The sequence below is a fragment of the Ambystoma mexicanum genome, chromosome 1p (assembly GCF_040938575.1).
Source record: "Ambystoma mexicanum isolate Mex_15411 chromosome 1p, UKY_AmexF1_1, whole genome shotgun sequence".
NCBI lineage: Eukaryota > Metazoa > Chordata > Amphibia > Caudata > Ambystomatidae > Ambystoma > Ambystoma mexicanum.
In genome coordinates this window covers 275,582,012-275,599,387 of record NC_090921.1, presented here as the reverse complement: position 1 = coordinate 275,599,387, position 17,376 = coordinate 275,582,012, and the positions used below count along the sequence as shown (strand labels likewise).

Below are 17,376 nucleotides of genomic sequence, written 5' to 3'. Positions count from 1 at the left end.
CAATGCATAACTATAACATTAGGATTCTTTCCTTTCAGTGGTTGAAAAAACTCAAAATCCCCAGTAAGTAGAACACGTAATTGAGGAATTGAATGTAACCGAGTTAAAAAGGCAGATCTCGGTAACCATTTATTGCGACATTTTTGATTTACGTTTTTTTATAATACAGATCTTACTTTCAGGATTACTGTTGGGAGGAAAAACAGCACCTAAAGGTGTATCTGTATGCAGAGGAGCATTTAATATTGTTCGCCTGTTGGGAGTGGAATAGTTGGCCACAGACTGTCCAAAGTTTTGTGATATGTTAGGTTCATGGGGGCCGTCCTCACATTAGTAATATCTCCGATGTTATCAGGAATGATCCAACTTGTTAAACTGCCAATCCATTTACTTAACCGTTTTTTTAGCACACAGTGCCCTTTTGCACGCTTTTTTAGTTTTCTTCCCAGGAAGATTGGTATTCGGGAGCGATGCAGCCACTTCACAAGGCACATTCCATGCGGCAGCACTTCTAACTAAGCGGTGCGGCTTCCTAGTGGAGTACGTCACTGATGCATCAGGATTGGCTTCATTAACTGACTTGATAGAAGAAGCAACCGATAAATTCTGCTCTAGCAAAATTGATGCATTTCCTATAGGTCCTTGTTCTTTTATGGAGGAAAAACTAGCTACATTCGAGGACAGTGGATATTCTCATGAATGCACCTGCATAATTTAAGTAAGATCGTCATAGCGAACTGGATTGATGCCATTGATGATTGAAGTTCAGCAAGTATGGCTGGGTTATTCAAAGAAGCTTCCATAGAAATTGACTCCTCAATTTGCACTGCTCCATCTGAGTCAGTCCCTTGATTAGGGGATGCAGATAAACGCCCTGAGGGCATTGAGGGTGAAAAGCTCTCTTCAGCATGTATTACTTGAGCACATACAGTTTCATGATCTCCTTTGTGTACTTAATGGTTCTTAATAAAAGGTACCATGGTCTTTTGAATAGATAGACATAAATCAAGTAATGAATTGTTGTCAATATCATCAAAGTTAAGAAAGCCCAAATATGTACCCCCTTCCTTATGTAAGCATTCAGCCGCCTCCTGCATCGGAGGACATTTTGAGGCGGGTTTCTCAGAGAGAAAGAATGCCGTATCGAGACTTTTTGCAAGGGTGAGGCCTCTTTATTATTGGTTTTAGCTTTATTAGGCCCCACAGGTCGCACTGATGGGGCATCTTATTCCCCCACCTTCCTTAGATTGTATCGCCGCTCAGTGTTTTACTGGGATACAGCATCAGGTGGTTAAGTAAATATAAATGTGAACCTTGAATAAAGTGCCAGCAGATGTGCCCCGTTACTAGTCCACAAGGCTATGGCGTGGGAAAACCCAAACGTCACACTCCCTGGTTCCTAAAAGTGATTGTGAATAAAGTGAGGCTATGGCAGCATAGCTGTCACACTCCCGTTGTTCCAAAGATAAACAGGAGCATGCAGGAACACAAACTGAAATTCACACTGTTTATCAGAGCAAGGACGCAGCACTTCACATAACAATACCTGGCCAAACGCTGCAGTGGATGTTAACATAGGGAAGAGATTATCCTGATTTCTCCAATTTCTACAGCAAGCCCGGATGCCCCAGCGCACCAGAGCATGAGAACACGAAAACACACAACGCACACTGAGCGCTCCACATGTTTTGGGGCTTTTAAGCCCAGCCCATGCTGGTTCAAGGAAACAGTAAACAGACTCTCAGGCAGGCTCTCCGGCAAGCTACGGTCTCACAGAGAATTCCAAATTGGCAGTCACAGTCGAAAAACACACGGCACACCTTGGTTTCAATTATATGATCATCATTCTTATTACAGTGCATCACAATTACCAGATATTTGTAACTGTCTATGTAGTCTGTAGTTCCCCAGCTAGTAGTATTCGGTTTTTCTGGAGGAAAAGAACACAATTTGGGTCTTGTTCACATTTATCTTCAAACCATTTTCTTTTACATACATACTCAATTCCTCTAGCATCTCTTTCATCCCTCTGAATGTGTGGTCTACTATAACTTAATCTTCTGCATATAGCATTGCTGTTACTGGTGTGGATTTCATTTTGGGGGACAATTGGCTTTCTTTTCGAATGTGGAGGGTAAATCTGCTAGATACTAACTAAACAGTAGGGTTGCTAACAGGCAGTCCTGTTTTACCCCTTTGTTAATTTGTATCAGACCTGACAAGAGCCCCTGGTTATCCAGACGGATCTGAGCACTGTTGTCCATATGGAGTACAATAACAATCTCTAATAACCAATTCGGACATCCCAGCTTTTCTAGTTTATCCCGCAAGATTTGGCGGTCGACATTGTGTACATATACTGATGGATTGTTCCGAGTTTTTGCTTTAGTTATTATAGCATCTAACATCCTAATGTTGTGGGTAGACTCGATTCCTGCCTAAACCTTGTTTGGAAGGGATGTAGTAGATTGTTTTGTTTTACCTAGATTTGGAGATGTTCTAGTACAATGGCTGCAAATACTTTCCCCGTAGTATCAAGTAGGGACAGAAGTCGGTAGTTTTCAGGGAGGAGTCTGTCTCCAGCCTTGTAGACTGGTAATAAGATTGATGTCGTCCATGATAATGAGATACTAACCTCTTTACAAACCTTAGTAAACAGCATTGACAGTATTTCTGCCCAGATATCAGGGTCTTCTTTCATCACTAAAGCCTCAAGGCCATTAGGACCGAGGCTCTAGAATGTTTTGATTTAATTATTATCCTATTTATGCCGTTTACAATGAATTTCAATGGCCAATCGTTATGTTTAGGCTTCCATTGTGGTTCACATGTTAGTTCAAACATTTTAGACTTAATATATTTGACACAATATTCTTCCCCAATGGGATTTTTTGATCTGATGGGATGGATTAACCTGGGCTTTATTTCGTAACTTCAAATGGAGCTTGTATTATTATTTTTCAAAGCTCCCATCATGTTTTGCCATTGGGTGTTTACTTTCAATTTCTGCTTTCTGTTAATCCATTTTCTGTATTGGTTTGTTAACCTTTTACATTCTTGTTTAATCTTACTTGGCAGCACATCATAAAGTTTCACATCACGTTGTTTTTTACAAAGTTGTCTATAGCCAGTGGAATTTCTATATCAAAATGGTTATTTTTCTTTTTTCCCGTGAAGGTCAAGGGGCCCGGTTTTGGCACCACAATATGTGTCGATAATGTTTTGACTAGTTGTTCTATTTCATTGCTTTTCAATGCAATCAATTCATAAGGAGTGTCTTCTACCATCTGCTGTATTTCTCGGCAATCCATTTTTAATATTTGTGGCAGACCATTTTATGCGGGTTCCACAATTATTGGGTATCACATTAACCGGGCCCCTATCTTTCACATTACCTATAGATATATCTAGGTGAATACAGATCATTGCATGGTCGTTAGCACAAAGGTAGTCCAGCGTGGCATTTTTCTTACTGTTGGACCACATGGGTCTGCCCGGTGTATCACTTAAAGTCCTGCCATTTAAGTACCATAGATCCCAATCCATCATCAACGCATTCCATTCCTTACCTTTTTTTATTGATCTTTAAATATGACAATACATTTAAGGAGGCAATAGTCTGATATATAACTTCCAACGCGGATGGACCACATCTGGTATTCAGATCACCTCCCAATAATATCATACTTTTATTAGATGATATTCCCCACTTAGTAATTATCGCATTGATACAATCAAAAATATTACTACTGCAGTTTTTGTTGGGGGGGGGTCATATACATTGATCACTAGTATATTAGGGAGAGGAACTCATGACCGCCATAGGGACATCCCTTCAAACCTTTTTTAGCTTTCATCTGATGTACCACATGATTATCAATATAAAAGTTATTAGTTAACCATGTATCTTGTAACATGAATACTTGGTAGGCAGTAAGGATGCTTAAGGAAGGACCTTTCTTTATAAAATGAGAATGGCATCTTGTGTTCTACGAGGCCAGTTTGAATTCTCATTCTTGAGGTCCCTCTATTTTCTGTAATATGCACTTCAACCACTGCCGCCCCATTTGGTTGTCGAGTACGTCCGGCTTTGCAACAGTAGACTTCTTATGAATAGTTGTGACTTTGTCACTTTCTGCTTCGTAGCACTGCAGTGTTCACAGCAGGGTGCTATAGAGGTATTTGTTATTTCTTTGTCTAGGTCGTAACCTAGGTAGTCAAGTGATTAATGCTCGCTCTGAATTAGGGTAGCAGCTGCTGGCAAAATGCAGTGAATAATTGATACTGCTCCAAACCCTCTTTTTGTGGGTTCTATGAAATCAAAGTCACATTATTTCAGGATACGAAGAGAGGGTATTATCGAGAATATGTTCACCAACGCAGATCTATTTATATGTTTTTTTTATCAATGTTTCAATGGTTACCACCACTCATATGCCTAACTCTCGAGTTGTCACTTCTTTCTCAATATTATTTTCTAGTTCACTCTTGGATGGATCTTTAGGTCGTGGGCACATTTTATTCATGTTCCGGAGACTGGGCTGAATTTCATTTGATGTACTTTCATTTTGATTTTTTTGTTTAGGTGATGATACTTGCAGTCAGCATTGCTGGTGTTACTTTCTTTTAATAGCCAGCTAGTTAGTGCACCTGTGGTCTGTTTCTTTTTCCTATTCACTTGCTTCCTCGTTTTTTTTTGTTACTTCTCGCGAGGGGCGGTTACCGATAAAGTTGTTGAGCTTAAAGGTTGCTGCTGGATGTTTAACTCTAGGTCGATTGAATTAGTTTTCTGATTTTGGTTTCTTGCAGTTTACGTAGTTTGTCATTCCTGCACCTCTGATTGTGAGTTGGGTATGTGAGGGGGGAGCCTATCTGGTTGTTTGTTGTTGTTGGACTTCCGTCCTCATCTTGGGTGTTGATAACAAACGTAGGCAAGATTGCATTGTGAGCCTGGGCATTTCAGGCGCAGCTTAACTATAGTGATTAGATTTTAATTGAGTGCGTAAAAACTCAATTAGTACACTATGTTTGTGGGTCTCGATAAAAATGCTGTCACATAGTTTTAATAAAATTGTTATTGCAAAATTAAGGAGACCATTTGGTAATTGTGTACTCGATGGTGCTTTGTCAGCACCGGATTCACCAGGCTCATTTCCTGATGTGATGATGGCAGCTGAGCACAAACAGGATGGAGAGTTTAGAGTTGATGGAAACAGAATAGGCATGGTAGATAATCTTTGTGAATGGCTAGCATCCCCGACATCATTTTCCTTTTCTGGATGCGTCGACAAATGGGTTTCTTTTGTGATGCTTTTATTTAGGATGTTTCTGGACGTTCCCCAGAGGCGATAGCAAAGATCGAGTAAAGAATTGTCATCGATCTCCCAGGTGAGATACTAATATAATTTTCAGCGGGTATCAGTGCTTTGGTCGGTTTAGCAGAAATTAGCTCTTTCCCCACTTTTGATTTTGATTTTCAGCTTTTCCAGCTGTTTGATTTCCATGTGGTGCCTCTTTAGCTTTTGAGGTAGAGGGATCTTGCTGCTCGGCTGGGCTTTCTTTGTTTCCATATCTGCTATCGTCTTTCTCCACTCTCCTATGGCCCTTGGCTTTCCCATATGGTTTTGCTTTGCGCAGATTGTAATGCTTACTTTTACAAGGTTCTTTGCCAGGCATTCTGCAAACTCAAAAGGGCTTACCTTTCTGCTTCTGGCGCTCTCGCCATGGGCCGATGCAGACCGCTTTCCATACCGCTTCACACGCGTGGCGCTACGTGGGTACTGTTTTTTTTTATGTGATCTCTGCTTCACTGTTGGGCACCGCCTCTCTTTCCAACAGACACTGTAAGCAGACTCACTTCACGAATATGAGAGACAGCAACTCCCGCTGCAGACCGCTTTCCACATCGCTGCACACGCATTGGTAGTTTAATGTATATAAACATTATCTAGCTTTTCACCACCAAATAGCTTTATATTAAATTGGACTGACATATTTTACGCTTGGTTGTCTTCCTATCAAGATGGATTGAAGACATCCCTGATAGCTGGCCACATTGCCTTAATGCTAGGGAAAGATCTAGTATGACTAGTGCATTTCTTATATCCATTATATGGGAGGCTAAGAATTACCTGGTTGCGACCAAAACTGAGATCATGTGGCACATGAACATTGCACAACACGCTTTCCCTTTGTCTATAGAATATGGTGTAAATACTTTTGGGTTAGCTAAATATTTAAGTAAAACTTGGCCCCGAGGTGAAGACACCATGGTATCTCCAAATGAACCTGGGATATCAAGTCCTTTACACGCCATACAATAACACTGTGGCTTTGTTATACCTGCCATTAGAGTGTTGCTTTTTCCTCTTCTTGAGGCAAAGTGATGACTCAATATGCTATATGTACTACCTAGGAATTTCTTCTACCTGCCCCGCCTGAGAGCATGCTACGATGCCAGGAAGAGCTGTGTAACAAACCTAGAGAGCAACCACTCATAGACAAATATTTGGTACCAGTTTGCAAGCCAAAAAAGCTGGAGAAAATATCTGGTACTGAACTGAGGAAAGGACTATATTCTATCGATATAACACTTAAATGTGACACCCTTTTTAAACAAGGAGCTTTAATCATGAACAATACGTGTACCCTGAATGCTCCTTTGACACCAAAAGCACTAAAAGAAATCTCCAAATCTTGGTTCACCACTAGTTCGTCAGATTTGAAGAAATTGTGTAGAGCCATGGAGAGAGGGTGGCAAAAATGCAGAACACCAGAATGGGCCAACAAGTTTAAGGCAGCTTTAAAAAAGTACAAAATAGCAAATTTTTGTGCCAAGTCTGACTTCCTAATTGGAAAGATAGACAGAGCTGCAAACCATGCACAAGAATTGTTTTTGGTCATTTATAACTTTGTTTGTCCAAATAACGCCCTATTAGGGAGAGAATCTTCAGTACAGCAGGCTAATGCATTTAATATCTTTTTGGAAAAGATTAAAACAATCCAGGATAACATAGCACATGAAAGGGAAGCAGAGGCAAGGGAGACTTCCAGCTATCCTGACATGGGAATTTTGAAGAGACCATTAACCCGATTCATGGAATTATTTGCGCCGAAAACGGGGATTTGTGCGTCATTCTGCCTGCAAATCCCCATTTGTCAAACAGGGATTTGCGGGCAGAATGGAGCACAAATCCCCGTTTACGGCGCAAATAATTCCATGAATCAGGCAGTATGTGTGCCCTAGTTATTAGCTGCCCTCAAACCTACAAATGACTTGCTTTTCCATTTTCTTGCTGTGCAGCAAGCTATTAGCGTCACATGTGACCCCTTTTATGACCGGTTTTATAAGCGCGTCTTTGACTCAAAGGATCATTCCAGATGAATTAAAGTTATCTACAATTTCTCCACTGTTGAAAAAACGAAATCTTGATCCTCATAATCTGCAAAATTACCGCCAGTTGCAGGTCTTCCTGGTCAAATATGACCTGGTCTGGTCAAATTTTAGAGAAAGTGGTTACGATACAGCTTCAGGAACATGTTGAGAGAGAATGTTTACTGGACTCGCTACCATCAGGGTTCCGGCCAAAATTTGGAACGGAAACCACATTGGTCGGATTCTGGATGAACTATGCGAGTGAGAGACCAAGAGGAACTCATAATGCTAGACCTCTGCGGCTTTCGATACAGTGGACCACAATATTGTCATTTAGCGACTGAGGACAATAGGGAATGTCTCAGCTAGCGCTGTTAATTGGTTCCCTTCGTTCTTGTCAGGACGACAATGAGTGAAGTCGGGAGGGTTTCCGTTCAGATGCCATCCTGCAGCATTGTAGAGTCCCCAAGGGGTCCTCCCTTTCACTGTTACTATTCAATTTTTATCTATGCCCTTTAATAGACGAAACACAGGTGTTCCTCAGGCTAAATGATATAGAGGAGTCTTTCTCAGGGGTGAGCAGTTGCTTGAAGGAAGTTAGTGTTTGGATGTCCACCAACTTGCTCCAACTTAATCCAAACAAGACAGAGGTCATTCTGTTTGGACCGAAGCACCTCTTAGGCGAGAATAGATGTCTCCTATCACCCTGCTTTCTGGGAACAGAACTGAATTATGCTAATAGTGTCAAAACTGTGGGCTGCATATGGCAGAGTGACCTGGGTTGTGAAGGTCAAGTTGGAGCCAAAGTGCAGGCCTTCTATTGCAATCTACGGTGTCTACGGGAGGCCCTTCCATATGTACCTCAGAAGGATCATGCAGCAGTGGTAGGAGCCATAGAAAATTCCAAATGAGACTATTGTAACAGCTTATTGGCCTTGGCTCCTATCAAAATAATATATTGACTGTAGAAAGCACAAAATGCAGCAATTAGATTGGTGTTTGGGGTTAAAAAGTCAACACCAATCTCAGGGCTTCACCGATCGATACATTGGCTGGCGGTGGAGGACAGGATTAAGTTTAAGGCTGGATGTATTTTATTTAAATGTTTCAATAATCTAGCTCCCACGTATCTGGTGGACAAGTTAAATTTTTACCAACCAACACGGTCCGTAAAATCAAAGGATATGTTCTTGGTGACCATCCCTCTAACCCGTTGTGTGTCTAGAGGAGACTGCCGATTTTCTGTGTTTGGAACAAAATTATGGAACAGCTTTCTACTGGAGATTAGGAAAATAGAATCCCTGTTACTGTTCTGAAAAAAAATGAATACCCATCTGTTCAAATAAGATTGAGAATACATGATCAAGGACCATATAGTAATTTTTATGACTTGGTAATCCATTGTGGAGCTACTTTATAACAGCTGCTCCTAGATACGATTTGGTTTGTTTAACAGCACAATACAAATACCTCAATCAATCAACATTGTAGACACCTTTAGTGTCATTAGCCAGTAGGCCTCATTACGAGTTTGGCGGTAGCCGTGCCTGTTTTACAGGCACGGCTACCGCCAAACTCGGTACTGGCACCACCAGTGCAATTACGAGTTATGCTTTCAGGTGCCGCACAGCCCGTCAGTCAGACCTGGCGGGCTGTCAGGCACCCGCAAGCAGAATTCGTAATTCGGCGGCACAGTATGAACAGTGCCGGTGCCTTACTGGCACTGTTCATCCCGTGACCGCCAACATTATAATGAGGCCCAATATGTATTACCGTAAGGGTGGGAATAAACCTCATTTTTGGGCCTCATGTGCTCTTAGGGGAGCAACAGTCTGGTTCCAGGTTAGGATACAGCACTGAAACTACACTAATCAATGTTGGAGTTACTCTAGGAATATGAATAATCACTATGATTCACTACTTGTGTTGGATCTATCTGCTGCTTTTAACACCATTGGCTCTGTCCATCCTACATAGATTCTGATCTGAGGCGCCCAACATGGATTTGAAGTGTTCTTAATCCCAGGGGTCTCCCTTGTCCCTCCTTCGGTTTAATGTGTACACCTAACAATGCCATGTTCTTCTACTCATTATGGGCATGGGTTGCCACTGCTTCGCAGATGACACCAAACTATTTTTGAAGCTCACTTGCGATCTGGTTTCTGACAACCAACACCTAAACAATGTTTTTCGACCATTAAGAAGTGGCTACAAAGAGTGGTCAGCAGCACCAGCTACTACATGCTGTTATCCCAATAGATCCCATCCTACCTTAGCGAGCTTCACATAGGCCCTATTTCTAAAAGCATAGTGGGATCCAAACTTGATAACATTAATGCTATCTACATGGGCACCACCAAGAGTGGCAGTAGGTACCAGTTGCTAAAACCTTATGAACCGTCTACACCTTTTAATTCATCTAAGTTGACCCTCACAACTCCTTCTCAAATTAACATGCAGCCTGCAGATGGAAAAGGTCTTGCTGTTGAAGGTGCTTTAATTTGGACTCTAGAGCCATTACTGTTCTTGGTTGTTTCTTAGTTTCACTTCCTACTTCTCCTAAGCACTCTCATAGTTTGGATCATTAGCACTATATAAGAATGTACTTCTCTAATACAGAAATATGACTGTTTGTTTGTTTGTTTGTTTGTTTGTTTATAGGGCGTCAGAAAACCCTTGGGTAGCTCGGCGCACAGAATAACAAGAATACTTAGAACTTAGTTACAGGTTACAGATTACTGGTTGTTGATGTCATGTGTTATATACAATAATTACATTATATACATTTTTTACATGTAAGGATAGCAGGTAGCATATTATAAACAGTAAATACGTTATGTACATTTTACATGTGAAGGTTGAACATCGTATGGCATCAGAACACAATGACCATGGTCTCAGGTTTCAGAGGTCATTGCGTCGGAGCCAGGTGCGGGTGTGGTGCCTGAAGATGTTATAGGGCTGGTCCCTTCTTAGTTCATCTGGTAGGGTGTTCCAGTGCTGAGCTGCTTGCACGGGGAAGCTATTGCCTCCTGTTTTTTTTTTGTCGGAATCTCGGGGTTTGGAGGCAGAAAGAGTTGGCCGTTCTGCTTGGTCGTACAGAGGTTTTTCTTATTATTCTGTCTCTGAGGTATGGGGGGGCTGCATTGTTCAGGCATTTGAATGTTAGTGTGACAAATTTGAAGGTGATCCTATCGCTAATTTTTAGCCAGTTGTAATTTCTACGCACATTTGAAATGTGCTCTCTGACTGGGAGGTTCAGGAGTGCATTGTTTTGCAGGGTTTGAAGTTTATTGAAGATGTATTTGTTAGCGCCTCCATAAAGTGCATTGCAGTAATCTAGTTTTGCAAGGATCAGTGCATTGGCTAGGATAATGCAGCTAGCTGGTGAGAGGAAGGGTCTGCATGCTTTAATAAGTTTACCAGTATAGGCAGTGAAGGAGGCCAAGGAGTTCACCTGTTTCCTTAGGGACAGAGTGGAATCCAGGTAGAACCCAAGGGTCTTCACCTCTTCGGCGACGGGGATTATATTGCCGTCAATATTGAAGGAGCTGTAGTTGGAATCGACTTCTATTGTCGAGAAAGGATTGGACCCAGTCTATAGCTTCGCTTGAGAAGTGGGCGGATGACGCTAGGTTTTTGCAGAGTACTGGGTGGTCCACTAGGTCGAAAGCCGCCAACAGATCAAGGAGGAGTAGCATAGCTGTGTTTCCTTTGTCGTTGAGCTCGTCGATTTGGGCTTTAAGATCTATAAGTGCGGTCTCAGTGCTGTGCTGAGGTCTGAAGCCCGATTGACGAGTGTCAAGGAGTTGGTTAGTCTCCAAGTATTTTTGGATTTGGAGGTAGGCCACTCTGTCAATTATCTTCAGGAGGAAAGAGACCGTAGTGATGGGCCTATAGATGGTGGGGATGGAGAGGTCTAAGGTTTCTTTTTTTAGCAGGGGGAGAACCCAGGACTCTTTTAAGCTGCTTGGGACTGTGCTAGATGAGAAGGAGGCGTTCATGAGTTTGGTGACGAAGGGGGCTAGGTCTCTGGCGGCATTCTTAATTATCTGGGCCGGGCAGTAATCGCCTTTGCAATTGGAAGGTTTTAGTGAGGCAATGATTTTTTCTGTTTCATGAGTGGAACTTTAGCAAATTTTAAAGGTATTAGGCTAGGTTTGGGCGTGGGCGTACTGGGAGTTTCGCTGAGAGGGAGCAAGGCTTTTTTTATACTAATTTTAGATTGTAATGTTTTCACTTTGTTTGCGAGGGCATTTTGGGTATTGGTACACCATTGTTTGTCTTTGGGTACGTTATCGGGTGGTGGTATGGGAGATTCAAGTTCTTGCAGGATTGCAAATAATTCCTTTGTATTGGAGCATGCGTTGGAGATTCTATCATTGTAGACATCTTTTTTAGCTTGGATGATAGCTTTCTTGTAGTTAGTAGCGCATAGTTTGAGTTTAAGTTTGTTTTCAGATGTAGGAGTGTGTCACCATTCAGTTTCAAGCTTCCTTTTTTCCAGTCTCAGTTCTTTTAGGTGGTGGGTGAACCAGGTATTGAGCTGGGATTGTTGTTTACTTTTACAGTTCTTCAGTGGGGCAACGGTGTCCACTGTGCTTTTTATTATTTGTTTTTGTTATTTTAATGGATTTTTATTGATGATTGTATTAATGATTTTTATTAATGACTCTTTGTATTGTAAGTATTTTAGATACATATGTGATTTTATAATGTGATCATTGACTGTTGCTTTATGGACTGGTGTCTGAAATGGACATCATTTGAATCATGAGATAAATAATATAGGCCTGAGGAGAGCTTGCATAGAATTAAACCCAAGGAAAATTAAGAAATGTAATCTAGTGAAATACAGCTGAGGCTAATTCTACCACACAGACCCACACATGCTGCTGAGGGAGTGTATTTAAAGAACCATAACCATGGAAAAAACCATGCAAAAAAAACATTTACGTGAATTTGTCTATGACACTCTACAACACACACCTTCTGTATGTCCTTCTTGAACTTTTGCACTCCAACGTACCATCAACACCATTTTCTTTGACCCTCCCAACTGGTACCTCACTTTGTGGTTACAGTGATGTGTTTGTTTCTGATTATTTTAAAGAATGCCACTCCCCAAACCAGCACCCTTTTATCCTCCTCTAGAATTCCAAAACAGAGCCTGTACTCACAGCCACCTCTTTCATTCATGCAGGTGAATTTCTACCACGATCACACGAAGATTGTCCTGAGCTGCCAGCAGGGGGACTTTCTCCTCACTTACATCAACCAACAGCGGATCAGCTCCACGGTGCCCTTGCATGCCATGATCCTGGATGGGTGCCCCACATGGATACGCCAGCGGATGCAATACATGGCTGACCTACTCCAGCATCTGTAGAGTGGATAAAACCTAAGACAATAAACTCCAGAGCCGCCTGGAAACTGTAACTCTTTTAACATTCATAACATTAATGACTACGGGTAACTGATCTCTCTACCAAAAACCTTCTTGAGATGGATCTTGAAGACAACCATAGAGGATGATGGTGGGACAACAGCGTAGACCTAATTTTGGGTGCATTTCTTGGGATTCTAAACACGGGGACTATGTATTGTCTGCCCAACAATTATAGGGTCCTGGCACTGTGGGAATGCTTTAGGCTTCTGTCACTGGGTGGTATTCAATTGGGTCCTTTGACAGAGTTTATTTTGTAGACAGAGTGACTGGGTTTACTCTGCAGAGTTCTTTTCCTGGGAATATATTGTAGGATCTCATTACTGGGGGTAGTCCATAAAATCATTTCAATCTGGATATTATGTAGTATCTCATCCTGGGTATCCAATGGGGGTTCTGTCAATAGGGATAGTGTGTGGGGTCCTGTCACTGAGTGGGATTCCATAGGTGCATTGGGGCAGGATGAATGGTCCAATAATGTGCTTTGCAAAACACCCTTCCAAATGTTCGCCTTTACATTCCACTAGCACTCCCATAACTATTCCCTAATGGGATGGCTGACCCCTGTGGAGCCTGGGGGCCCTGTGGTGTCATTTCCTCTTGTATGCATGCCATTTTTCACTCTTCATCAGTGGGCTTGTGCGATACTGTTGTGAAACATCTGCACAAGTAGAAGTCTGTGGTTGGCATATTGCAGGAGTTTGTAGTGGTGCAGGTAAAGACTGAGGTGAATGGGTACAGCTGCATGTTGTTCTCAGTACTGGATTAGCAAGTGAGACTTCGGGTCAATATTGAGGTGCATGAGCATTTGGTCTATAAGTAGTGCTGTAGGGATTTTGTTGGTGCATGGCTGTGTGTCAGCCTAAGGGCTACAGTTGGAGGGTTGCCGAAGGTTAGGAGTCATAGCTATGTGTTACTCCCAGTGTTGGAGTAGCAAGCTGTGGTGCAGGGCAGGATAGGAATGCATGGATATACCTGTATGTAGGTGCATGCATTGTGTGTGGTAAAAGGATTGGAAGAGATACACTGAGAGGTAATGGTATGCATCTCACAACTGAAATATCTCTGGGGTGCTAGAATGCATGATTATGACCAATTTGTAGTCTAAAAATGTGACACAGCTGGACAAAGCCGTGGTTTATATCTCAAATAATTATGTAGGTTTTAGTCGAGCTGTGTTGGCTAATGAGTTAGGAGGATCTACAGCACTAACGTATTAGTGTGTCCCAAAGGTCAAGAGTGAGTGGCCCTGGTGGAGCATGGATAGTTCTAAGTACTGTTATAGTAGGGGTGCTGGAGGTCAGGATTCATGTGCATTGGAAGGGTTGTGTGTAATTTCCAGTACTGGAATAACAGTTTATTCTGCAGGCCAAGATTGTGATTCATTAGTAGTGCATTGTGTTTGCTCAACTGATGAAATAGCTAATGGTGCTGCATGACTGCTACATTGGTAGAGCTATAAAGAACAAACATTCAGGGTGCTGTACACTGCACCAGAAGAATGTTGTAGCCCCATAGTACTGAAATAGCAAGGGGACTGTTAAGTTAGGGTTGGGATTTTAATGACTTAATTGTGTCGTGACCTCAGTAATATGCAGCTAGGGTTTCAGCCATATAGAGGAAACCCAGGTTTGGGGTGAAAGTGGAAGATAAGGTCAGGATAGAGGTATATGTTATAGGGTGCTGCAATGTAATAACAGCATTGACATTAGTAGAATGAGGGATTGCAGGTTGGAGGGGCATATTGGCTGAAAGATACTGTAGAACCCGAGCTGTAAAATGGGAAACATGGTGCACAATTAAGGTCTTGTAGCTGTGAGTTTAGGCACGGAATCTGAACAAAGAGGGTTTAAAGCAAGGTAAGACTTTTACAGAGAAAGTGTTAACCACTAGCAGAAGGGAGCCTGTCAGGGGATGACAAGTAGGCTGCTTTTCCAAATTTCAGAGGAGGTACCAGAAGAGGGGTTATCCCTGGCGAATAGCTGTAATTGTTGCAGAGCTGTGCAAGCAGATTTTGGGACCACTGCCAGTAGATGCAATGTAAGGAGCTACGCTAAGGGGGCACCTTGCAGAGTTGGCTCTATGCTTTATATCTGATCAACAAAAACATGTGGGCCACACGCATATGTGACACCATGTACCCCTAACCGGCAGGTGCAAGTGTGCTGGAAGTAGTGTTAACCAGCAAACGCATGGGATCCAGATCCCCATCTCCCTGAACAGGAACTGTTAATTTTAATCTGTAATAAAATATCTACATTGTTTGATCACCCGTGCTCAATGGTTTTGTTCCAGCTTTGTGTCTTCTCATTTTGATTTAAAAAAGAGGCCGTACAAAGATCAAGGAATTGTCAATTGACAAACACAGGATCAATTAATTGCCTCTGCAGTGCACGCTCTGCACTCTGAACTGATATAGCATGGATAGTAACTTGTCCAAATATGTAGGCTAACTGCTTCTGGAATCAGAAAAGCTCCACATAGTAGGAAATTAATAAACTATAATTAGAAAGAATTCAACCTTAGAAAAGCAAATCATTTTTTGTACAAATTTCCAACCACTCTACAATTGGTTTACTTTCTAAAGAATGTCGCTGAATGGGATGTTAATGTTACAGGAGGTTAAGTCACTGAAAACGCCTTTTATTAAACCACTACAAAGGTCTACACATTTGATCTCTTCTGTATATTTTAATTTTTAAGAAACAAACCAACCTGACCAATCAGAAGGTAAATCAAACACTTGTATTATGTGTTTTATGTGTTTTGGCGTTTGATAGCAATCGTTACGGTTGAATGGATGGTTAAACTAGACATTGCGCACTCAGCCGGGCATCAGATAAAGTTTGAAGGTAGGAGTATTTTACACACCCGGCCTCCTAACAAGTTTGGCAGTAAATCAGCATGAAATATGCTGATTTACCACCTAAATTATTTACAGTTAGCACCACTCGGTCCTCTGGCATTACCACGGGAGTGCTACAGCAAAGTAAATTCCCATTTCTAGGGCCCATAGTACTTCATGGGGATTTGTGACAGATTTGCTGTGATTGTAATTACTGTGCAGTAAATCTGCCGATTACTGGAGATGAAAAGGAGAAATCACCTCAAGCTTTTTGCTAGAGGTGATTCCTCCACTTAACCTCCAAATTCCGAATTCGGTAGTGCAGTAAATGTTGCAGTAATTCTGTTACTGGCAACAACAAAAAACTCCACCAAACTCGTAATGAGGCCCACTGTTTTTTAATATTAGACTCTAAAAGCCTCATTACACGGTAGGCGGTAACCATGGCGCTATTAGCGCCATGGTTGCCGCCGGTATTTTACCGTTCCGCCTTGGTGGATGGCGGAATTACCGCCCTACTCCAAGGTGAGCAGGGGCGGTAATTCCCCATTCACCAAGGCCCTTCCCCATTCCCATTTTTACCCCCATAGGGCATAATGGGAATGGGGAAGGCGCTAATTACGATACCGCAAATTGCGGTACCGTAATTAGCACCAAGGTCCCTTTGCGGCACCCTACTTTATATAAAGTCGGGTCCCGCAAAGGGAACTCGTAGTAAGGCGGTAAGGGTTAACGGTCACCGGTAGCATTACTGGTGACCGTTAACCCTTACCGCCTTCCGTGTAATGAGGCCCTAAATTAAACTGTAATAATTAAGGCATATAAAAAGTATGTGACAGGAAAATAAGACATGACTGCATTGGAAAATGAATAGACCACATTAGAAACAAAACAGAGTTGTGTAGCAAAGATATCTTGCTTCAAACAACGTATTAGATGTGTCAAACACATTCTTATACACAATGTGCATGAACATACCACATAGATGCATCTTGATAATAATTAAAGCACATAACACCGGAACTCCCAACAATACTTTTGTGCAATGCAAGCATACATTAACTGAAAAAAGCATCACTTATTACAAAGCACACTTCCCAATTGGAACTAAGTCTTCCATCCCATTACTGATAAGATCCTAAAATGCTAGTAAATTAAATATGCATGTATAATGTTCCTCTCCACGAGTATCTACAAACATATAACACAGTAGAAGTTGAACAGAAAGAATCCATTCCTTATCTCACTATGTGCTGTTTCTTTCTGGCAGGTTCAGTGAACACAGGTCAAAGAAAAAATGCCCTTTTCAGACTGCTCCATTGTGATTTGCATTTAAAAAAAAATGTTTTTAATGTATTTATTATATATATAGTTGAAATGAAACTTTTACATATTCATTTATCTAACTTAAAATCATACAATTAATTTCCACATAACAGATCTTCATGTGAATTATACAATTTTACAATAATTTAAATTCACTCTGCCAGATCTATTAACTAATACAATACAATCAGATACCAATAAACATACATTTAAAATATACCCAATATTCAACAAGTGTCAGGTCTCTCTAATTTCCCAGTAGCGTACACTCCATTCCAAACATGGAATAGTGCAATTTGCAGTTTTTTGTTGTCAGTATTTAGGCAGGAACACCAAAAGGAATCACTTTTTATGCTATCTAGCTTTGCTACAGATGGTCCTAGA

General features: G+C 41.5%; 1 protein-coding gene across 1 annotated transcript in view; it reads left to right on the top strand.

The window, feature by feature from the left end:
* Nucleotides 1-15,091, top strand: part of PLK5 (polo like kinase 5 (inactive)) — a 404,540-nt gene extending 389,449 nt beyond the window's left edge. The window contains exon 15 of the mRNA XM_069646658.1: nt 12,579-15,091. Coding sequence (XP_069502759.1) covers nt 12,579-12,764 — 186 coding nt within the window. The 3' untranslated portion in view covers nt 12,765-15,091. The remainder of the gene's footprint in view (nt 1-12,578) is intronic.
* The last annotated feature ends 2,285 nt before the right edge of the window (nt 15,092-17,376 follow it).